Source organism: Lacerta agilis, chromosome 2 (assembly GCF_009819535.1).
Source record: "Lacerta agilis isolate rLacAgi1 chromosome 2, rLacAgi1.pri, whole genome shotgun sequence".
NCBI lineage: Eukaryota > Metazoa > Chordata > Lepidosauria > Squamata > Lacertidae > Lacerta > Lacerta agilis.
In genome coordinates, this window is record NC_046313.1 from 103,140,702 (window position 1) to 103,165,651 (window position 24,950).

General features: G+C 44.9%; 1 protein-coding gene across 1 annotated transcript; it reads left to right on the forward strand.

The window, feature by feature from the left end:
• Positions 1 to 99: 99 nt before the first annotated feature.
• On the forward strand, positions 100 to 24,903 carry HDAC11 (histone deacetylase 11). The gene is made up of 10 exons (XM_033141470.1): positions 100 to 256; positions 5,312 to 5,460; positions 6,593 to 6,693; positions 11,574 to 11,690; positions 13,969 to 14,011; positions 16,129 to 16,205; positions 18,225 to 18,287; positions 21,571 to 21,667; positions 23,815 to 23,993; positions 24,552 to 24,903. The coding sequence occupies exons 1-10, from the start codon at positions 234 to 236 to the stop codon at positions 24,759 to 24,761; spliced, it is 1,059 nt and encodes a 352-aa protein (XP_032997361.1). The 5' UTR covers positions 100 to 233; the 3' UTR covers positions 24,762 to 24,903.
• Positions 24,904 to 24,950: the final 47 nt, after the last annotated feature.

The window sequence follows — 24,950 nt, forward strand, 5'->3', positions numbered from 1 at the left end:
GAGGATGAAACAGGAAACGGGCGCGCTGATTGGTTGGCTGGCAGCTTGGCCCGGCGTCCCCTACGCGCGCCGAGCGACAAACCAGCTCCGCGAGGTGAGGGCTCGGGAGGCGGCTTCGCTCGGAGGCTCTGAGCATGCTCACGGGAGCCGGGCATGCTCAGTTAGCACCGAGGCATGGGCTCTCTCGACCTGCGTGCGTCCGTAGATGTCGATAGATACAAGTAGATAGGTAGATGGACACGCGAGGGGGCACCATGTGAGTAACGAGCGGCGGGACTGCGTGTGTTCCCCGGGCAGCGGCGGCGGAGGAGACGCCGCTTGGGCACGCGAGGAGGGAGGAGCCCGGGCAGGTCTAGCGACCGCCGCTCCTGCCTCCAACGGGGGACGGGTCAGGCGGAGCGGGGTCGGGGCGCCCTCTGCTTAGCTGCCTCCTCCTCCAGCGACATCCCAGCGTCGGGTGGGATGGGGATGCTTCTCCTCGTGGGAAAGGAAGCACCCCACACGGGCCTGGCTGCTATTAGTCCGTATTAAATTACACAAAAAACACACACACTCAAGCCTCTTTGTGGCTACTTTTGTCCTGCCTCATAATAACCCAGCGACGTAAGTGCTGCTGCTGCTGCTGCTGCTGCTGCTACTGCTGCAGCCTCTCGACTCCAGAGAGTAACAAGCAATGGGTGGGTGGAATAATAATAATAATAATAATAATAATAATAATAATAATAATAATAATAATATCATTTATTCCCCAGCCAGCCATTCTGGGCGGCTTCCAGTAAAATATAAAAACGTAACAAAATGTCAGACCTTAAAAACGAAACAAAAAAGCTTTATTATTATTATTATTAGCCTGTAAGGTCTTATTGAAGACTGGAGTCCGCTTCATCTGCTGCAGTGTTGGGTGGTTTGTTTGTGTGTGTGTTTGCGCACGCACAGGTAATGGGATTGTTAAACATTTCAAATGGGGAAAGGAAAGGAAAGCGCATGATGTGACATGATGCATAATATTAGGCACTGCCCGTTTGCAACAGCAGCAGTTGGTTTGCACCACGAGGAATGAGCTTGTTAAAGAGTGGCCTTTTAGTTCTGTGAATAGCACGGTTGCATATAGATACAGCATTCATTTGAGCCAAGTAAGCGTCAAGTGACTTGCTTGAGCCTGAACTTCAGAAGGTGGCACTGCGTTTTAAAAATTATTATTATTTTGCTGTTTGAACATTTTTATTCACGGCCCTCTTAGCTAAGGATGAAAAGTTTTATCAGAAAGCGGTACTCTTTCTAATATTATCCCAGTCAAGTAAAATAATTAATGCTAAATTAAAAGTGCCCCGTTTTAAAATTAAAGAATGTTCATTTCTGGAGTGAACCCTGTGATATGACTCTCACATTCTGTGTTGTTCTAAACGATAGAAATCAAATTACGGCTGCAGTCCTATGCACTGTTAAGGTAAAGGTTAGGTCCAGTCACGGACGACTCTGGGCTTGCGGTGCTCATCTCACTTTACTGGCCGAGGGAGCTGGCATACAGCTTCTGGGTCATGTGGCCAGCATGACTAAGCTGCTTCTGGCGAACCAGAGCAGCACACGGAAATGCCGTTTACCTTCCTGCCGGAGTGGTACCTATTTATCTACCTGCACTTGATGTGCTTTCGAACTGCTAGGTTTGCAGGAGCAGTGACCCAGCAACGGGAGCTCACCCCATCGTGGGGATTTGAACCGCCGACCTTCTGATCAGCAAGCCCTAGGCTCTGTGGTTTAGACCACAGTGCCACCCACGTCCCTGTTACCTGAGAGTAGATTACATTGCCCAGTGGGACTTTTGAGTGACGTGCATAGGGTTGTGCTATACCAGGGGTCTGCAACCTTTAAGACACAAAGAGCCACTTGGACCTGTTTCCAAAGGAAAAAAAAAACCTGGGAGCCGCAAAACCATTGCGACATTTAAAACAAATATAACGCTGCATATATTGTTTCTTACCTTAATGCAATAATAATAAATAACGTATAGGAGCCAATGCAAAGTATAATTAGTAAAAACAACAAGAATAAGTTCTTACTTTTTTGCATTGACTCAGGGGCGTACCCAGGATCAAAACTGGGGGGGGGGGGCAAGCCATGGTCCTTCAGGTTGTGACATTTCAGCACGGAAAGGCGAATGAAACCAAAATTTTAGGGAAATTATATATAATTATAGCAGTGCTTTATTACAGTAGTTATTACAATTATTTGCTTGGTTTTTTAAAAATTTTATTCTAGTTACATGTCTTATACCAGGGGTGGCCAACTCCCAAGAAACTGTGATCTACTTTCAGCAGTGATCTACCCCCGTTTTTTGGGGTTCAGCTCAAAGTTGTTTTGGGGGGGTGTGGTGGGTGGGAGAGAGGGCTTCCCCCTCTAAGATAGCTTGGCAAGCGAACTAAGAAAGAAAGAAAAAGGGGGGTGGGAATGGAAAAGTGGGGTGGAAAAATATAAATTGGGGGTGTGGTGGGTGGGAGAGAGGGCTTCCCCCTCTAAGATAGGTTGGCAAGCGAATTAATAAAGAAAGAAAAAGGGGGTGGGAATGGAAAAGTGGGGTGGAAAAATATAAATTGGGGGTGTGGTGGGTGGGAGAGAGGGCTTCCCCCTCTAAGATAGGTTGGCAAGCGAACTAAGAAAGAAAGAAAAAGGGGGGTGGGAATGGAAAAGTGGGGTGGAAAAATATAAATTGGGGGTGGGGTGGGTGGGAGAGAGGGCTTCCCCCTCTAAGATAGGTTGGCAAGCGAATTAATAAAGAAAGAAAAAGGGGGGTGGGAATGGAAAAGTGGGGTGGAAAAATATAAATTGGGGGTGGGGTGGGGAGAATATCTATTAAAAATATGTAGTAGTTTAAAAAATAAAAATAAAATCTTTTTCTTCTTTTTCCTTTTTTGAAAACAAAAACAAAAGGGGAAGAGAAAAGAAAAAGGGGGGATAGAGGGAGAAAAGGGTAATAATAAAAATTCAAATAGAGTGGCTGCAGCAGCTGTGGGGGGTGTTTGTTTATTTTTCGTTTGTTTGTTTGTTTTAAAAATGGGATTTCTCCCCTTGGATTAAAAAAGGAGGGGAGGAGAAAAAAGAGAGGGGGGGTGGGAGAGCAAGGCAAAAAGCCAAAAAGCAAAAAACAGGTTTTTTGGGGGGGGAATCGCGCCAGGCTCTGCAGCGCGCCGGCCTCGGGGCTCCGGGCCCCCGAGCCGCCCTTGGGGCCATCGTTGAGCATGTACACCGCCCGCAGCGAGCGCTGGCGAAGCACCGGTTGGCGGAGGTTTCAGAAGCAGCCCGGACGTTTTCGCCACCGCCGCCCGGCCTTCCTGTTGCACAGCGGCGCAGGAAGGCTCCGAGTCCCGGCCGGGCCTCCGGGCGCCCCCCGGATCCCGCTGCCAAAGAGGCGCCGGACGGCGAGGCGGAGCAGCAAAGCCAGGCGGAGGCGGCAGCAGCACCATCCGGCGACCGACGCCGGGAAGGTCCCCCGCCCGCCCGCCTCTCCGGGGAGCGGGGAAGGCGCAACGGAGCCAAGCCCCACAAGGACACCCCAGCCGCCCGCCGGGCCCGACACTCCAAGGAGGGAAGCGGGCAAGCGCGGCGGGTCAGGAGGATGGCGCGGCGGGCGCAGCCCAGGCGGGCCAGGAGCGCAGCGCAGTGCCCCCACCACTCCGCACCACCTCTGCGCCCCAGGCAGCCGCCCCGGAGCCGAAGGAGGAGCGCCTGTTGCGCGCTCACAGTGGCGGGCCACGGCGGGGACGGCCCCGCTCCGCTCCGCCAACTGCGCTGCCGCCGTCGCACCAGGCCCTGCCCCCGCGCCCCCCCGGCTGCCCCCCTCCCTCTCTCTCTGCCCCCTGCAAACCGCCCCTCCATCGCGGGCAGGGCTGGCGCGTCTTCCCTCCGGCCGAGGAGTTCTCAGGCGCAGTGCCCCCACCACTCCGCGCCACCTCCGCGCCCCAGGCAGCCGCCCCGGAGCCGAAGGAGGAGCGCCTGTTGTGCGCTCACAGTGGCGGGCCGCGGCGGGGACGGCCCCGCTCCACTCCGCCAACTGCGCTGCCGCCGTCGCACCAGGCCCTGCCCCCCGCGCCTCCCCCCGGCTGCCCCCTCCCTCCCTCTCTCTCTCCCCCCAGCAAACCCCCCCTCCATCGCTGGCAGGGCTGGCGCGTCTTCCCTCCGGCCGAGGAGTTCTCAGGCGCAGTGCCCCCACCACTCCGCGCCACCTCCGCGCCCCAGGCAGCCGCCCCGGAGCCGCGGCAGGGCCGCGAAAGAGCCGCATGCGGCTCCAGAGCCGCAGGTTCCCTACCCCCGTGCTATACACACACTTGCCTTTCCTATTATATCAATTGGAATGATAGTCTTTAATGAAATTTCCTGAATGGGAATCAGTTTTAATTCAGGCAGGCTAAATACTATACATATTTATTTAGCTAAAATACTGTACTCTTTTGTTTCAGCTAAAACAAATCTGGTTTCAATCTTTTCTTACACCCTCAGTTTTGATTAGGAATAGCCAATCATACCATGTCTCCCAGATACACACCTTCTTATAAGAGGATTAGACAAGTTCCTGGAGGACAAGGTTTTCAATGGGCCCCTTCCAACTCTACAATTCTATGAATACCAGTTGCTGAGAATGACAGGAGGGGAGAGTGCCGTTGAACTCATGTCCGCTGTAAGAACAGGATGCTGAACTAGATTGGCCATTGGCCTGATTCAGCAAGTTCCTCTTATGTTCTCATGTTTAGGGCCCCACGTTGGGCAGAATATTACTGCATTGCAAGGGGTTGGACTAGATGACCCTCGTGGTCCCTTCCAGTTCTATAATTCTGTGATTCTGCTGCTATCTGGTCCCCATGTGCAAAGTCTGTTGCCATATTCTACAGCTCCTCCTGCCAGCCACGCTCATTGGCTTTGCACGGCCAGAGCCAAGTGGGCTGGGCTGATTGGTTGGCAGATAGGTGGGTGACCAAAGAGAAGAGGCCTTTTCTGACAGCTGCTTGAGTTTGTAAGAGGGTGGCTTTCCCAGCCCAGAATGCCTCCTGTGCCCAACAAAGCTACAAGCAATGACGTTTGGTAGTATTGGATAGTTTGGTTTGGCCTCCCTCACCTTTCACCTCTTACAATGAATGGTATTAAGCCTGTTCTGCATTCCACATCTGGTGCTCCGGATGGCAAAAGAATAACTGGAAAAAGAAGTCTGCAACAAAAATTCTTGTCTGTGTTGTGTTACATAATTTGGGCGCATTTATGTGGAATGTATTTCTCCTCTCCTTTTTGGTATTTGGATACCTGACGTTGTTACTGTTTCTGTTAGGCCTCACAGGACAGAACTCTATCAGGACATCCCGCCAACATGCTGGCCGATTGTGTATTCTCCAGATTACAATATTACATTCATGGGACTGGAGAAACTACATCCATTCGATGCTGGAAAATGGGGGAAAGTAATAAATTTTTTGAAAGGTAAAGTGCATGCCAAACGGAGAGTCTTAAGCTTTGTAGAAATTGTGCTGTATCGGTATTCTGTAAAAGGTTAACCTGCAAGAAGTAATTCCATGTAGGTTGTTACTGGTGTGTGCACCAGTTATAATTACTTTGGTATTTTTTATTGTATTTTATGTGGATGATTAGTACGCCTTCTGTGTGTTAGATCTGCAGTTCTGCACTGCCTTAAAAGCAGCAGTGGTTATTGTTGCGTTACTCACTTTTTAATTATTCTCAATATCTTGTCTCCTTGCGACTTTTAAGTTTTTGCATATTAAATTTTTAAGCTCCAGCACTGACTCATGTATTCCTTAACACATTCCCACCCTTTAGTAATTGTTTGATTAGAGCAGCCTCTGATTGATGCTGTTAATTTTGCCATCTCCGCAAATTCAAGAAGTTTGGTTCTCCATTCTAATAATTCTGGAATTTTATCAGTTTTCCAATAACAAAAAGAATAGCAGGCAAAAGAAGATCGCACACGGGTGAAGGGAAGTATTGGGTTCGGGAGGAGGGAGGTGAAGGTACTACTGTATATTCTGGCGTATAAGACTACTTTTTAATCCAGGAAAATCTTCTCAAAAGTTGGGGGTCGTCTTATACGCCGGGTGGAGAATCTGTGGTTGAGTATATCTCAAACTTTATATTTTAACTGGAAAAGTTGGGGGTCGTCTTATACGCCCAGTCGTCTTATACGCTGGAAAATACGGTAATTGAAGTTGTTAAAGATTGGTATAGGATTTAAGAGACTCCAAAGTAAGGAATTAAAATAAGGAAAGAAACAGCAAGAAATTTCGAGTAAAGGTATTGGAGAGGGTTCAGTGTAAATGGAAACATGAGACTTATGATTTTGTTATATATGATTTTATTTTGGACTTGTCTGTTGTAAAGAATATACATTATGTGAATAAAACAATCAAAAAGCAGCAGTGGTATAGCTACCAGTCCTGAATAAACTATCATTTTCTGCTTAGTGTGCAGTGGAGTTTACAGCAAAGCAGGAGCCTAATTTATTAATGGAAAATCTTACCTGCTGGCTTCTGCAGTATTGAAATGTGTAACTTATTTACATGAGATGTTGGATGTAATGTGCTTTTCTTTTTCAATTCAGAAGCAAAACTAATTGCCGATGATTTGATTGTACGAGCTCAAGAAGCAACTGAAGAAGACCTTTTAGTTGGTCACACGAGAAGCTACTTGAATCGATTAAAGGTGTTGTATCATCTACTCGTGTTTGAAACAAATTTTGATTCCCCCCCCCACTTGTTCTGTATGTTTCTCTCTCTCGCACACACAGAAAACAAAATCCTCAGTACACGTAAGTGAACATAAAGCAGGAAACAGCAAAAACAATTTTTTATAGCTTTAGAATTCTTGTTCTCATAATCCCCCCCAAGTCTTAGGTTAGAACATAGTCCTTAGGTTATAGTGGCAAGTGGGAGGGGTATTGAATAGAAAATTAAAAAAAGAAATCTGCACAAAATATCCATAAATAAAAAATCCCTGAAATCATTAAGAAGTTATGTAATTTTAGAACCATGTTTTTTATAGGGTTTAAAGGTAAAGGTAAAGGTACCCCTGAAAATTAGGTCCAGTCGCGGATGACTCTGGGATTGCGGCGCTCATCTCGCTCTATGGGCCGAGGGAGCTGTTGTTTGTCCGCAGACAGCTTCCGGGTCATGTGGCCAGCATGTAGGGTTTATAGGGTTGTTGTCGTTCAGTCGTGTCCGACTCTTCGTGACCCATGGACCAGAGCACGCCAGGCATGCCTATCTTTCACTGCCTCCCGCAGTTTGGTCAGATTCATGTTGGTAGCTTCGAGAACACTGTCCAACCATCTCATCCTCTGTCGTCCCCTTCTCCTTGTGCCCTCCATCTTTCCCAACATCAGGGTCTTTTCTAGGGAGTCTTATCTTCTCATGAGGTGGCCAAAATACTGGAGCCTCAACTTCAGGATCTGTCCTTTCAGTGAGCACTCAGGGCTGATTTCTTTAAGGATGGATATAGGGTTATCTTGTGCCTATTCTATGGAAAAGAGAAGTTTTATACCACAGGGAACTCAAATGGCAGTACAGACCGACAGTAAGAGGAACATGAGTGTCTAGATTGAAGAAGAAGAAGAGTTTGGATTTGATATCCCGCTTTATCACTACCCGAAGGAGTCTCAAAGCGGCTAACATTCTCCTTTCCCTTCCTCCCCCACAACAAACACTCTGTGAGGTGAGTGGGGCTGAGAGACTTCAGAGAAGTGTGACTAGCCCAAGGTCACCCAGCAGCAGCATGTGGAGCGCAGACACGAACCCGGTTCCCCAGATTACGAGTCTGCCACTCTTAACCACTACACCAAACTGAGAGACAAACCTTAGTTGTACTCTTTTCTTGGTACCTCTGTTTGAAAGCTGGAAAAGCCAGTTTCAAATTAGAGCTTCACAGAGATTATTACCTGACTGCCTTTAATTGGAAAGGCTTGTTTGTATTGAACTATCATATGACCAATTAATGCGACTCTGATTTGATGCAGAGAACGATTCCCTTAAGATCTGAATTGGGATGTTCTCCAGCTGCGTTAGTAAGCAGAAGAAGCTAGCTGATGTTACTAGCCTTGTTTTCACGTCACAAAAAAAGGCACGGTGTGTTTTTAACTGTAGTTTAATTGTAAGGTTGCTTCTGTCTTCCCATGGGAGTCCCTCCTTGAGCAGCTTCTCTCCCTGCTCCCGATCCACGGCTCAAACAAGCTATAGACTATGATTTATTCTGTCATCAGAAACCTGACGTTGGTCTGTCTGTTGGTTTTCAAACAAAGCATGACCAATAAGCAATAAATAAACAAAGCAATATCCTATCTTGTTGTAGTTGCTCATTTGTATAGCCCAGGCCTGAAAATTTTAAATGGAAAACCCTGCAGCACTGTTGAGGGAAGTTGATTTCCTGCCTTCTGAAATTGGTTTTATATAAACAGGCACTAGGGTGCCAGTATTAACAAAGCAAAGCAAAACAATAACATTGGGAGCAATTGAAGCAACCGAATGGTTTCCAAGCCACCATGTTTCCCCTTCTCTTTCAACTCAAATTCATTCAGGTTTTTAGGTGACAGTCTGGAAGCAGTTGTGACTCTGCATGAATCAATTTTATTTTGCATGACTCAGTATTATATTGCAGACATTCTGGGGGGGGGGGCATAACCCCCTTCTGGTGTATACTGCTTTCCTCTTTACTGTAGAATATTTACAGAAATCAGGAATGGTTTATGGTTTTAACCGTACAATTTTTATAATTCTCAAAAATTGCCTTTTTATTGCCATTCCATTTCCTTGGCATTTACTGGGTCCTGTTCCTGTTCTTGGCCTTCTCACTAGCTGTGTGTGTTTATTTCTTGAAATGTCTGGAAGATTCCCCACCACGGCTACCACTCCAAATCAGCCAAATTGGGCTGATTTTTTAAAAAAGGATTAAAATATTTTTTAAAAAAAAAATCACTGAGATTCTGCTGAGTGCAAGACCATGTGTCGTTGGCTGCTTTTTCTTCAGGTGATATCTTTTAAAACACCACTTAAATTATATTGCCCTTCATTTGTATACAGGTGCAAAACTTAGGTGTGTGATAATTTCCCAAAGATGGTTTTTACTTGAGAGTCCAATGCTATCCTTTCCAGGGGTGCATTCTCTATGCATACAAACTTTTCATTGCATGCGTGTTTTTAAATATCAGTGATGAGAAAAGACAATTAAGGACCCTAAAACAGATGTGTAGTTTATGCTCACATTTTAACAGTTTTCACAGTGTCATTTTTATGTCTTTCTACTGTCTTAGTTCTAGACAGTGGAAATCCAGTCTGCTAAATTTGCATTTATTTAACACTTGGGCTCAGTGCAGACCATAGTTAAGAAATCCTTTTCACTCACACCTTCCTTCCTTTCATTTTTGGACCCGTGAATGGTAATAAGAGTTATGCATGCCCCAGGTTTGTTTGTTTTTTACTAATAGCCTTAGCCTAAGGACTGTGCAGCCCCACTTTTGATTGTGTTGCAAACTTTGGTATAGATTTAACCACCTTTAGAGAAAATGCTTGTGTAGATGCAATGCTAACCCTGGTTCATTCAGAAAATGAAATAAAGGGTGAAGTTCATTCAAAAGGAGAATTGTGTGTAACCATGGGACTCTTATGGTTGCTTAAATTTGAGAATGACAAATGGCCTGTGTGCAAATTATGTTGACTTCTGATATCTCCCTGTTTTGAATTCCCCCTCCCCCCAAGAGCTGCATTTGTTTCTTCCTAGTGAAGAGTAAGGAACGCGGGTGGCGCTGTGGTCTAAACCACTGAGCCTCTTGGGTTTGCCAATCAGAAGTATGGCGGTTTGAATCCCTGCAATGGGGTGAGCTCCTGTTGCTCGCTCCCAGCTCCTGCCAACCTAGCAGTTCGAAAGCACATGACCCGGAAAAACTCTGTGGACAAACGTCGGCTTCCTCAGCCAGTAAAGCGAGATGAGCACCGCAACCCCAGAGTCATTCGTGACTAGACTTAACTGTCAGGGGTCCTTTACCTTTAATGAAGAGTAAAGTTCTGCATTTCATGGATGCGGTTTTAGGACTGCTGATATTCTCCCCATGACAGGTTGGGGGACTGACAGTGGGCTTATAATTTCTCGATGCCTGTCCTTTACTGGGGTGTGTTTGTGTCTGGAATTGATTTTTAGTTTAGGAATCGGTGTCAATAGCCAGATAATAGCAGTTTGGCTTTGCTTTTTGCTATGGAGCTAGCAGCAAGATTTATCCTCCGTCCAGGGATCCTTTACCTCCATGTCCTGCAACATAAACAGAAATAGAACAGGTTATGTACTGTTTCATATGATGGGTAGAAGGGAAATGAAAAAGCAACCAGCGGTTCCTAGGTTTCCTAGACCTTTAACTCAACTAACCTTCATTTCAGCCAGCTTCCACACCACTGGCATTGTCTAAGATAGGAGAAGAAAACCACTCCCAACACTGATCATGCAGTTGTGCTTATCCTGGCCATATAATCAAGCCAGACTAATAATATTTCTCAGTGTATACCACACTGGTTATTTTTTCCTATGAAGAGACAATGTTTGGGTAGGTTAGTAGCAGTGCCTATAATGCAAAATGGTAAAACTCATGCTGCTTTTGTGTGATGTCTATCGAGACAATTCACCATATAGATTTAATACTTCCCTCAAATATATCAGTAAATTATATTTCAGTACGTAATCCCAGACCAAATTTGCGACATGTGGCAGGAAAACCTTTCAGTGCTTAAGAGTCGCGTCGCAAACCACTCTCTGAAACTTTGTAGAGTTTGCAGTTTAGTTACGGCTGTGAGTTGTTCAAGATGTTTGAATATATTTTCTTCCAACTTTTTTTGTACCGCTTACAGAATCATATATTGGAAAGCGTTGAAGAGGTATTCCAGAAATCATTTTGCGCTTTTGCTGTACACTTGAAAGTGCTATGAATATGAAATACAGCTTAGTTATTTGTTGTACCGTCATTTTAAGTGTGCTGTTTTCCTGCATTTGCTAATTACGGCACTGAAATCATTGCCATTATCCATTGTCGCTCTGTACTTTTGCCTTTGTAGTTAACGTTCTTCTGGTTTTTTATGTTTTCTAAATTATTTTTAGATTGGGCACAACAACTCTAAAGCATTATTAAAGAGCAGCAATAACTGCTTTATTTCTGAGAGCAGTGATCTGAATTAAAAGATTGTATCATATAGCGATTTAATCTGCTCTTCTCCTTCGCTCATCTACACTTTTCCTGGGTGTCATTGGTGATTTTTGTAATTTTATTATTTGTTTAAATGCACACGTTTTTGCTTCGCATATAGCTGTGTTATGAACGGATATGAACCCTAAACTGTCATACTGGGGAGTAAGTCCCATTCGCAACACTGAGGGATTTACTTCTGAGTAGACATGTTTAATTGGTGCTGCTAATGAATCAGTTATTTAAGCTGCCCACCTGTAAATGCTGACTTGGGACCGAGTCCTATTGAACTCAACAGTGCTTACTTTTGGGTAGATATGAATTGCCCTGAGAGCAACTAATCCGTAATCTTTTGTTTTCTTTCCAGTGGTCTTTTGTTGTGGCTACAATTACAGAAATCCCACCTGTTCTTTTTCTGCCCAATTTCCTTGTTCAGAGAAAGGTTCTGAGGCCCCTGAGAACTCAGACTGGAGGAACAATAATGGTAAATATTTTGTCTCATTTCTGCTGATTCTAATTCTAAAGCAATTTTAAAAGGGCAATACACATATTTAATTGTTATAATTTTTAGGTCTATAAATAGTTACGCCCACTGGCCTACATGCTGCAAAAGGACAAAACTATCTTTGACGGAAGGAATGTAGGAAGCTTCGCAATACCAGATCTAGTGATGTGAAATTCTCGAGAATAATCTTTTGGAGAACATTCTCAAGAACATTCTCGTTTAATGAGAATATTATAGAATTTTCATTTGAAATAGGAGAATATCCATCTTAATGCCATATTATCATAGTTCTCCTTTCCTCTGCGGCTGTGAGAATAGTGGCAGTGAGACTGGCACCTGGAAGAGAGTCCTGCAGGCATGAAATAAATCAGTGTTTTGCTTTGTAGGAAGGGGTGAACCCTGACCCAAGTTGCCACTTTATTTACCTTTTTGGCCTAAATATAAGCCTCATTTCCCCCCCAAATTCCAACCATGAAAAGTTAAAAGTGTGGCTTAAATTCGCGACCTTACAAAAACGGTCTTTTACAATATCGCTGCTGGAATAGACATACGGTAAAACGGGTGTGAGCGCCTGCAGAATTTTAAGGGAGCGGCTTATATTCAGGCCAGTATGGTAAAGGTGGATGTCCGTAATTGCAGGGTGCGTCATCCAGCCGGGTAGCATTAATGAGAAGGTTTTAGATCTGGAAGAAGGGGGAAATGATTTGTCATGAATGTGTTTTCATTATCTGGCCCAGAAAAGTGCTTTCTAATAACTTTTCCGTATGGCGTTTCTGCTCTGACTCGAATGACTTAACTATTTACAGGTAGGTAGCCGTGTTGGTCTGCCATAGTCAAAACAAAATAAAATAAAAAATTCCTTCCAGTAGCACCTTAGAGACCAACTAAGTTTGTTCTTGGTATGAGCTTTCGTGTGCATGCACACTTGGTATCTGAAAAAGCTCATACCAAGAACAAACTTAGTTGGTCTCTAAGGTGCTACTGGAAGGAATTTTTTATTTTATTTTGTTTTAACTTATTTATGTTTGCTGGACAGATTCTACAACCTTGACCCATGTTTCAGAGTAGACTCACTGAGTTCATTTCACAGAATAGTGACAATCTTCGGAATTTGCTGAATGACATTTTTCATAGGATGTCATCAGCTTTTCTGCTGTACTCGGTAGCAGCAGGTGCCTGAACTCCCACGGCCGTAGGGTTATTAAATTTCTTAGAAACACTATGGGACACCGTGAGAGTCGCTGGTTTGCTTTGCTTACAGTACATTCACTTTTTGATACCTGTGCTTTTCCGTGCTTTTGAATCTGAACAAAATCGAAAATTCTTTCTAGTAGCACCTTAGAGACCAACTGAGTTTGTTCCTGGTATGAGCTTTCGTGTGCATGCACACTTCTTCAGATAATCTGAAGCGCATCTTTTCCCTCCCACAGCTTGTTCATAAGTGTATTTATTCTTTTTTATAATTTTTATTGATTAATCTTCATATATTACAATAATAAACAAAATTATATTACAATACATTGCATCATGTCTCTTATTGTACAATACTTTTGTGGATTTATACTAAGAGTGTTACACCTCAGAATGAAAAGGAAAAAAAACCAAAACCTAAAACAATAAAACCCAAAAAATTACCAAAAACAATGAATTTTATCCAATATCATAAATAGACCAAACAGTTAGACTTCCTGTCAATCCCGACTGTATATTCCAGTAATACAAATGTATGTGCTCCTGTTTGTTATACATTTCTTTATATATTTTCTAATACATTCTTATATCAACGTGTAACCTTACTCCTATTACCGAACTCATTCTGTCTCCAAGGTCAATCAAATACTGGCATAGTTAGTGTACCCTTACTGTATTTCCGGACATACAATTTATATTTTTTTCATTTTTCCTTACATTTTTGTTTGGAATTACCTCTCAAGACTGTTTGTCAGCTGTGCCATTTTGGGAAACTCCTGTAATTTATTCTGCCAGTCTGTTAGTGTATTTATTCAGGAGGAAACATAACTGATCTCACTTAATATTTTCTGTGCCTTGTCCTGGAAAGTCTAATCCAGCATGCTTTATGGTTTTGTAAACATTCAAGTTTCCAAGCATTTGGGTATATTATAGAACAATTCAAAACACCCAGATTGAGAAACAAGGTGGACACCTCTGTTGCATGAATTTTGGAAATAATAATAATAATAATAATAATAATAATAATAATAGAGATTTTCCCCTCTCCTATTTTATTTTTTTGAAGGCAGGGAAACTGGCCATTGAGAGAGGATGGGCAATTAATATTGGTGAGTAGCAACGTATCTTCTTCCTCCTTCAATGCCTCTTGGCAAAAATTTTGATCCACGTTCTGGTCATCTTTTATATCTGCCCCAGTTTGTTCCTCTTTAGTCTTCACTGGCCACACACCTGATCGTTAGGCCAGGGGTTGCCAACCGTCTCGGGCAGGCACGTGCAAACTCGGCCCTCCAGATGTTTTGGGACTACAACTCCCATCATCCCTGATCACTGGTCCTGATAGCTAGGGATGATGGGAGTTGTAGTCCTAAAACATCTGGAGGGCCGAGTTTGCACATGCCTGTTCTTGGGTCAGTGGAAAAGTTTTGTGTACCGCAACAAGAAGCTTGCACACTCTCCTCCACCATTTCGATTTTTTAAAGGAGGCAACCCCCCATCTCCCCACTGTGACCCTCCCTGTAACCCCTACTCCGTTGAAAGAAACCCTGTTGTAGTCCACTTAAATCCTAATTGCAGCCTGGAGGGGTTCAGCTGGGGAGTGGAGAGCCAAGCAAGAGTTTCTGAGCTCCTCCACATGGGAAGAGACTCTCTCTCCTCCCCCCATGTTTGCAATAGAAGGATTCTTTCAAGCCTAATTTCAGTGCAGCAGGGGCAGGAGGGGATCCTGCAGACAACAGGGAATATATTTTGGGGTGCAGGGCCGAAGGAAGACGTCGTGACACCCAGGGCGGGCGCTGCTATGTAGGGTGCATATGTGGCGCCGCTACGTATGACGCATGCGCCACACATAGCAACACTGTACATAGCAGTTTGCCGCCGCTCCAGTGCCGTGCGGACGGTGCCGGGATCCTCTGCTTGCAGCTGCAGCTGCAAATGGAGGATCCTCCGTTTGCAGCTGTAGCGGCGACAGGGGGGTCCTGGCACCGTCCGTACGGCACTGGAGCGCCGGCGGTGGTAAACCGCTAAGTACAGCGCATGTGCGGCGTTGCTACGTGCAGTGCATGCGTGCGGTGCTGCACATGTGCTGTACATAGTGGCTTGCCACCAGCGCTGGGATCCCCTGCTCCAGAGGATCCTCCACATGTGGCTGCGGTGGTGCAATGTCTGCTCGTGCCGCCGTGAGTCCACGCGGGGTGACTTCTTGTCACCCCCGGAGACATGGAACCCGGGGCGCACTGCCTCCCGCCCCCGTTGCAACGCCACTGCATGTGTGCCCATGACCAACTCCTTTGGTGAACAAAAGGCTAAACCATGATTCAGAGTGGCATAACCTTGTGCCTGCATGCTCCCCGCTCCCCAGTCCTCCGATGCGACTCAGGAGTTCAGAGGTTTCTGCTTATGGTGAGCTGCAGCTTGCTACGTCCTCCAGGCTGACAAACTCTGCTTAACCTTAACGAGGGTTGCTTTTTAAACAAGCCGGCTCCTGCCTGTGTCTGATAATGGAAAGGGATATTGAATCTCTTTTTGATTAGAGAAGCTGCCATTTCCCACACACTTTTCTTTAAACACATAGGAGCGGAGAGAACTTAGATATGCCAGGTATTCAAAGCTTTGTCCTTCGCAGGACAAAAAGCATGAGCAAACAGGAAAAAGTGTAGGATTTTTGGAGAGTTTGCTCATTAACGTAGTTACGGTGCTGGTTAAAGAAGCATGGCTCGTGAAGCAATCTGCTCATCAGCTGTATATGTCGGCATCCAGAGGGAGTCGGGAGGCCAGCTGGCTAGCCCCCAGCTGGATCATGCCCTTCCAGCCGACTTACTGGACAATCCCCAATCTCTGGTGCGACATAAAGAAGCGACCCAGACTTCAAAAGCCTGGGCACACCGTATTAGCAGTGCACGCTGCGCAACAGAAGTGGCGTGGTGAGGCTTGTGAAAGCATATTTACAAGCAGATTTATTGAGCATAAATCAGGACAAAGAAAAACATGCCGTCTCTCCTTCGTCTCCTCAGAGAGAGTCTCAAAAGCAAAAGCTATACACAAAGGAATTTCCCAGCAATCTGTGCTGGTGTGTGAACAGACATGTGGCACACAACAGTCCCATGTCTGCAACTTAAGGTGGAATGGAATTTCCCAACGGTATATTTATATAATGACAATCGTGTTTTCCATGGTGTCTGGTAGTTTAGTTAAATACAGTATTCAGATTTTCCGTTTCTTTTCCCAGGTGGTGGCTTTCATCACTGCTCAAGTGATAAAGGTGGAGGCTTTTGTGCTTATGCTGATATCTCACTGGCTCTAAAGGTATGGAAGACCTACTGCAAGCAACAACGTCATGACTCATTATCTGGGGAACCGGGTTCGTGTCTCCGCTCCTCCACATGCAGCTGCTGGGTGACCTTGGGCTAGTCACACTTCTCTGAAGTCTCTCAGCCCCACTCACCTCACAGAGTGTTTGTTGTGGGGGAGGAAGGGAAAGGAGAATGTTAGCCGCTTTGAGACTCCTTCGGGTAGTGATAAAGCGGGATATCAAATCCAAACTCTTCTTCTTCTTCTTCATATATATATATATATATATTTGCATAGACTTAACAAACATCAGCATATACCTGCAGCCTAAATTTGTTATTGATAAATCAGATAGGGCTGCATGTGGAAATGGAGTACTATCTTTGAAAGCTGCTGTAATCCTAGTAAGATGGGTATGTCCTAACCAGCGAATCAACGAGGAAGGTGGACTTTGCTTACTTGGAATGCTGTTGATTTCAGTGAAACTGAAGCCATCAGTAATACAAACTGTTCTGAGGGGATGGACGCAGTAATACAGAAACTCTCATCTTAAGTGCTATGAAGTCATAAACGCAAGAGAGAATTGGGTTTAGCTGGGGCGATCCAGGCAGCCTCTCATTGCTTGGGGCCAGACCTGTTTAGCTGTAGCCACAGACACATCTCCTTCCTTTAAAGCCTTTAAATTATTGCTTAAAGACTTTAAATCATTGTAAAATGGGACAGATCCCAGATGGATGAAGGCTGACCTTGTATTTAGCCATTTAACAAAGAACCAAAATCTCTGAGGAGAGCCAGAGAAAAGCTATTTTGGAACCTATCTGTGGACAACTAAACAGGGTGAATCTCATGGAAATGTTTGCAAGGACTTATTAGTCTGGATGTTAGAGCCTGTTTCGAAAAGCATGAACTCAACCTGACTTTGAATGCCTGGTTATGATAATGACCAAGGCCAGCTCAAGCCCAGAAGAGGAAGGGAGAATGATTGAAATAAAAAAAACTGGAAGAAGACACAAATGTGCGCATAGATATGCTTGCGCTCTGCATGCCTACTTGCTTTGATTCTAAATATTGGGATTTTAATAGAGAAGGGAAATGAATTCTTGGGGGATTTCATTTAAAAGCCATGGGAATTTGACAATTGCTAACTACTCACCTTCTACAGAATAGCAATCGCTGAGGAAGGAATTCTTGACCTCTGACAAAAAGAATGTTGTTGTTTAGTCATATGGTCGTATCCGACTCTTCATGACCCCATGGACCAGAGCACGCCAGGCACTCCTGCCTTCGACTGCCTCCCGCAGTTTGGTCAGCCTCATGTTGGTAGCTTTGAGAACACTGTCCAACCATCTCATCCTCTGTTGTCCCCTTCTCCTTGTACCCTCCATCTTTCCCAACATCAGGGGCTTTTTCCAGGGAGTCTTCTCTTTTCATGAGGTGGCCAAAGTATTGGTAAAGGTAAAGGGACCCCTGAGCATTAGGTCCAGTCATGTCCGACTCTGGGGTTGCGGCGCTCATCTCGCTTTACTGGCCAAGGGAGCCGGCGTACAGCTTCTGGGTCATGTGGCCAGCATGACTAAGCCGCTTATGGCGAACCAGAGCAGCGCACGGAAACGCCGTTTACCTTCCCGCTGGACCGGTACCTATTTATCTACTTGCACTTGACATGCTTTCGAACTGCTAGGTTGGCAGGAGCAGGGACCGAGCAACGGGAGCTCACCCCATCGCGGGGATTTGAACCACCGACCTTTTGATCGGCAAGCCCTAGGCTCTGTGGTTTAGACCACAACGCCACCTGCATACCTTGACAAAAATAATATACGTTGGATAACTGGGGTTTTGTTTTGGCATTGTGTTTCATAGACAAAGATAAAGTAAATTTGAATAAATATTTGGTGTGGTTTTCAAAACGGATGTGCTTTATAGGAGTTTAAAATGGTTTTCTAATTATACGTACTGTAATTCATTTGAGAGCAGAAAATTCCATGCAAGTCTGAAGCTTGCCTTTCTTCTTTATTTCTTTTCTCTGTATTCCAGTTTTTATTTGAAAGGATGGAAGGAGTTTCTAAGGCAACTATCATAGACCTGGATGCGCATCAGGTGAGTGATCAAACGCAAAAAGTTTTAATTCGAAACAGAACTCTTGAATCACGTAACGGCAGAATCGTGCCACAAAGTAAGTTGATTTGTACTGAACAAATTGCAAAAACAAAACATATATAGGCAACTTGATATGTGAGACTTGTAATCTCGGGGTTGTGGGTTTCAGCTCCATGTTGGGCAAAAGATTCTTGCATTACAGAGGTTGAACGAGATGACTCTTGTGGTCCCTTCCAACTCTACAATTCCATGATTCTATGATTACGGAGTGGCATTTGGGGGAAATTTTGAAATCTGCAAAACGGGGAAATGGTCAAACTTCCAGTGGGGGAATATTGCACATACTGACGGGCCCAAATAACCACGACCAGAAGCAGAAAATGTATTAGTTAATTCTTGTTCCGCGAGAATACTAGTGGAAGACTTCTTGCAGTGCAGCGCTGCAGTGCCAGTATTGGGATGTCACACTAAACCGTAGCTAAGCACGACCATTTCTGAACCTGCTGACCCTCAGATGTTGTGGACCACCTCTCCTAGTTGCTGGGTAAAGGTCAAGTGACCCCTGACCATTAGGTCCAGTCGTGTCTGACTCTGGGATTGCGGTGCTCATCTTGCGTTATTGGCCGAGGGAGCCGGCGTACAGCTTCCGGGTCATGTGGCCAGCATGACAAAGCCGCTTCTGGCGAACCAGAGCAGCGCACGGAAACGCCATTTACCTTCCCGCCGGAGCGGTACCTATTTATCTACTTGTACTTTGACGTGCTTTCGAATTGTTAGGTGGGCAGAAGCTGGGACTGAGCAGCGGGCACTCACCCCGTCACGGGGATTCAAACCGCCGACCTTCTGATCAGCAAGTCCTAGGATCTGTGGTTTAACCCACAGCACCACCTGCGTCCCTCTAGCTGCTGGGAGTTGTAGACAAAAACATCTGGAGGACACCAGGTCGGGGAAGCCTGGTTTAAGCATGGGATGAATGTGTCTCAGCAAGCTTTGGGCTCAAATGCTTCTCCTCTATTGCGTCTGCAAGGAAGCTTTCACTTCTGTTTTTGCTTAGCCACAGGTTGTCATGTTGTCAGAACTGACAGGCTGTTGTTAATGTTAATGATGGGTTGCTTGAAGCCAACTTGAAACCTAGGGTTAATCCTCCCTCCCCGCTACCCCTTATCAGGCTTTGCAAAACCTTAAAACCTCTGCAAGGGATTGAAAGTTTAGGAGAGGCCATGCTAGCTTTCAGAGTTCCTTGACTCCAAGCAAGTCAGAGGGAGGAGGGAGAGGGGAATTCACTTCCCTTGCCCCAAAACCTAAAGAGAGTTTTGCAGGAGCAGTGAGATATACTGCTTCCCTGTTTTGCGAACCTCTCTGGCTCATTGCAAGTTGAGCACAAAAGGCCTCATTCCTTTGGAGCACAGCAAACAAAGGAGATTTTTTAAAAGCATTACTGTACAGTGCTTGCGTTTCAGCTGCAACGAGGAAGTGAAGGGAGGGGAAACCAGGGCTTTTAAATATAATGGGGGAATGGTAAATGTTGAGTAGTTTACAGTTTAAGGTTCATTACTGTTCCACAGAAAGGTGTATCTCTTTAAAAGAAAGAAGGAAATGAAATGACCTAGTTTTGCAGCTGCGGGGCAGTACAGCAGGTGATGTTAAGTTTGTATTGATTTAAGGCGTATCAGCAATCGGATACAGTATATAAGGAGGTCCGCGTACCTCTCTCAGTACCCTGGGTGGTGGGTGTCAGAGTAGAGTTAGAAAGAGAGTTAGAATATTCACAGAGGGAAGGGTGAAGTTATGACTCAAACTCCTCACTAGGAGGTCAGAAAAAAGCGGGAAAAGCCTAGAAAAAGAGCGGGAAAAGCCTAGAAAAAGAGCGGGAAAAGCCTAGAAAAAGAGCGGGAAAAGCCTTTGAGAGTTGCTGGTCAGGGGAGAAGCAGAGCTCAGAAGGTATCTGAACTGAATGACTCTGTGAAGTGATAGTTGAAGTTAAGAACTATTTATTAATACTGTTTGTGAATTCTTCATAAAAATTATAAAAGACCAAGAGACGTTTTGTGTGGTAATGTGAAGAGGAATCGACCAGCCCTGACAGTGGGTCACTGGATGGGTCATGTTTCTGTAACGTTCTTGTAGTTAATATAACTTCTGTTATTTTCCTTTAATTAAAACAACTCCTAATTATACTTTGCAGTCTCCTCAGAATGCCTTTTGTTGCGCAGATACTCAGTTTAAATACGCCAACAGTAAGGACTGTAAAGTTAAAGTGATCTATACCAGCTGAGGTTGAACTCCTTCTCCACCTCCCTCCTACAAAAACCCCCACCCAACCTCTCACTACCAAGGAAATATAATATACAAACGGAAAGAGAACCTACCCAAGTGAGGCAGACATAACCTCTCCCCCCAAAGTATAAGAATATAAGTTTACCACTTCTCCCCCCCTTTTCTTCTTCCCCAACCTTATTCTGTATACAACACTGCCTCACATCATATGTAACTGGTACAGTGGTACCTCAGTTTACGAACAGTCCTGTTTACGAAATATTTGGTTTACGAATTCCGCAAAACCGGAAGTAGTGTCGCGGTTTGCGAACTTTACCTCAGCCTAAAAATGGAATCCGAACGGTGGAAGGGCACCAGCGGCGGGAGGCCTCATTAGGGAAAGCTCCCCTCGGTTTAAGAACTGATTTGGTTTAAGAACGGACTTCCGGAACGGATTAAGTTCGTAAACCGAGGTACCACTGTGTATAGAAAAGACTTCACAACCTGAGAAAAGAGACAACACACATACTTTTGTAAATCGAGTAAATCTTTAATAATTTATTTATTTAAAAAAGAAACCCAGTTGCAATAAATGAGCTGACGAATAGAAGGCAGAGAAAGCAAAGGATCAGTAGTTTTGATGACTGCATCTTTTGAACGATCTGCTGGAAAATGAGTCTTTAAGCATTCACTGAAAAACTGAGAAATAAAGATGAGGCTTGAAAAATTGGAAAATACCACTTTGAATCTAGATTGTATGTAGACTCCCCCCCCCAAATCTGCCAGATCCCTTATTGTATATGGAGAAGGTAAGGAAAGTGTTGGGTATATTAAACTTTTAAATGTGTGCCTATATCCATATCTGTATCTTCATATTTGCATACTATTCTATGGCATAATAAGCATAACAATACCCTGTACACTCTTTTCGCGAGGAGCAAAAACAAATAGTGAAATGGTGATTAATCTATGTTAATCACTAGTTGGGCTTGATTTGCATTATTAACTGGGTGTGGTAAACTTACAGGGAAATGGCCACGAAAGAGACTTTATGGATGACCGAAGAGTGTATATTATGGACGTTTACAACAGGTATATTTATCCAGGAGATGGATTTGCTAAACGTAAGTGGGTGATCTCCCCAGCTTTTGTGACCTTAAAACAATTTAAAATAAAACTTGCCGATAGAGGAATTGCCCTTTTTACAATTGAAATGTTGCTCTCTGGTGAATGGAACTATTTGCTGTTTTTTTCCATTGCACTGTTCAGATATTTGAAATCTTCTCTGTGCAAGACATCCCTGGGATCACAGGGTATTGTTTTTTTTAGAAAGTGGTACGCTGCTGCATACCAGCAGCTTGGAAAGCAGGGCCCAGACATGGATTCCCAAGTTTTCTCCCTGCTGTCTAATTTCCACACTTTTACTTTTTTTGGCCCACTCTTATTCCAGATTTTAAAAGTGGGGAGAATACATGGATGCTGTTGTTGGCAGCCGTCTCGGGTGACCATGGAGGACTGACTCGCCTTTGGGGGTGCTAGCTTGACAGCCATCTGTCAGGAATGCTTTGATGGTGTTGCCTGCTTGTCAGGGGGTTGGACTGGATGGCCTTTGTGGTCTCTTCCAATTCTATGATTCTACGACTAGAATGTGGAAAGGAAACCAGGATATAATATATTTGTAAGGACGTTCAGTGGTTGCTCATGAGTGAAACGCCAAACACAGCACTTCTAAAAACTTAGTTCTTTATTGTGCAAAACTATATACAGTGGAGCAAAAGTTCAAACTTCCATCTCATCCCTCCGCAGAGTCCAGGAATGACCCCTTCTGGTTCTTTGTCCAGCAAAAGAGGCGTGGGATTCTGAACCCCCATCTCCCCCTACCACGTCCTTCCTGCCTGTGACCTTGGAGCATGGGAACCTGACCCCGTTCCCCCCGCTATCCCCTCGGCGTTCGGGCTCTGCGATCCTTTCAGAGCCCTTGCACCGCCTTCCTGTCTCTAACTCCCCCTCCCCACTGGAGGAATGGTCGCTTCCGGTGGAGGAGGGGGAGGACGAACTGGTAAATAGCGGAAGTGGTTCTCTATACTGCAGATGCTACCGCGAGTCTACCAGGGAGGGGGGTTTCCTGACAATATTTTTTAAAAATCCAAATATCTCAGCCAGGGGCGGCCAACCTGTGACTCTCCAAGATGCTGTTGGACTGCTAGTCCAGCAAGGAAGTGGCTAGTCATGGTTTGACTAGGGCCAGAGAGCCCAGTGTCCAAATGACCATGAAGCTCAGGGCCCCACTCTCTTGTGGGGCCCCAAAAAATGTAAAGGAAAAAAACCTGTACATTTCCAAAACATAAGATAAAAAACAAATAAAATAAACCTACATACAGCGACATTGTTTGGTGTTGTGTAGGCTCCTATGATATAAGTGATTGGCCCCGCCTGCTAGCCTGCTCCCTAAAATATCACTGGTTTGTTCATTTCTATATATAGGGTGCCTACATTCTGCATGGCAACATGGGCAAATGGCTTTAGATACCTATTAGGTCCATAAATTACCATATAGCATATATTCAACACAGAAAACAGTGACAATTTGTTGTTGACAAAGGACAGCTGGACATATAAAGGGCCCAATTACCTTCAGTAGCTTAGGGCCTCATCAAACCTAAATCCAGCCCTGCCCCAGCCTCATTTGCAGCCCAAGTTGTCATGCTCCTTTTTATCTAGAGAGGAAGGGGAATAATAATGCACATCACCCCTCAGTTCCTTGGTGGCAGGGTAGGAAGTCAATGTAAAAAATTGGTAGTAAAATATCTGATCTTGCATCATTTTTATCAACCACGTTAGACCTCATCTTTTGTACTTTGTTATAGCTTATTTGGGAAAGATGACGGGTGGCATTCAACGAAGCTTTACTCAAGAGTAGACTCACAGAAATTAATGTGTGTGACTAAGTTAGGGCCATTAAGTTCAGCATGCCTTTTCTGAGTAAAACATAGTTGAATATCACCACATGGGTGGAAGTCAACATTGCACTCTTCCAAACATGGTAGCTTGCCGGACAAAATACCCCCCCTCACCCATTCCATGCTGTTCTGGGGGCTCTGCTGACATACCACCAGTCCACTGGGGGCTGATAAGGCTGGAAACAAATCCCACCTATTGATTACTAAAATAATACAGAGCTTGTAATGGAAGTCTGACTCAATATCAGAAACTGTTTTACTTTTATCCCACACCCAAATCATTTGTATATATGATTCATGGTAACTTTCAGGAGCCATAAGGCGGAAAGTTGAATTGGACTGGGGCACAGAAGACGCAGAATATCTTCAGAAAGTAAAAACGCACGTGGAAGGTGCACTGAACGAAGTAAAATCGGACATAATTGTTTATAATGCCGGAACGGACATCTTGGACGGTGACCCCTTGGGAGGCCTGGCTATTTCACCTCAGGTTCGTAGCACACACAGTATAAAGGTAAAGGTACCCCTGACCGTTAGGTCGTCGCGGACAACTCTGGGATTGCAGCGCTCATCTCGCTCTCTAGGCCAAGGGAGCTGGCGTTTGTCTGCAGACAGCTTCCGGGTCATGTGGCCAGCATGACTAAGCCGCTTCTGGCGAACCAGAGCAGCGCACGGAAACACCGTTTACCTTCCCACCAGAGTGGTACCTATTTATCTACTTGCACTTTGACGTGCTTTCGAACTGCTAGGTGGGCAGGAGCTGGGACAGAACGGGAGCTCACCCCATCGCAGGGATTCAAACTGCCGACCATCTGATTGGCAAGCCCTAGGCTCTGTGGTTTAGACCACAGCACCGCCTGTGTCCCCCCTCACACAGAGTATAGTCTCCTCTGATTTTAGAGGAGTCCAAGTCTGGACTGAAGAGGACACTTGAACACTCTGGGTTCCTAAATAATTTTATTTATTCCAGCATATATTATTATGAAACCATAAGCTAAAAAGGTTTATGAAGTTCAGCGCTGTGCTTCCTTTTTTTGTGTAACTGCAGGGGATTATCGATCGTGATGAAATTGTGTTCAGAGCTGCTAGGAAACACAGAATCCCCATCTTGATGGTGACATCTGGAGGCTATCAAAAGAGGACGGCAAGGATTATCGCAGATTCCCTTCTCAATTTGCATAGCCAAGGCCTGATTGAGAAAGAGCCTGCCTTTGGTGAAGCTGGAAGGGCCAAGGTAGAATTGATGCATGGAAAATAAAAGGGAGATCGGCTAACTTGTCACTGCAGAACGAGGACGTTGGGTTTATTGTAGAAGGCAACTCTTTAATTGTTTAATATTTAAACCAAGAGACAAGAAATGCTCCAGTTCTCGTAGAATTAATATACAGTGGTACCTCGGGTTACAGACGCTTCAGGTTACAGACTCCGCTAACCCAGAAATAACGCT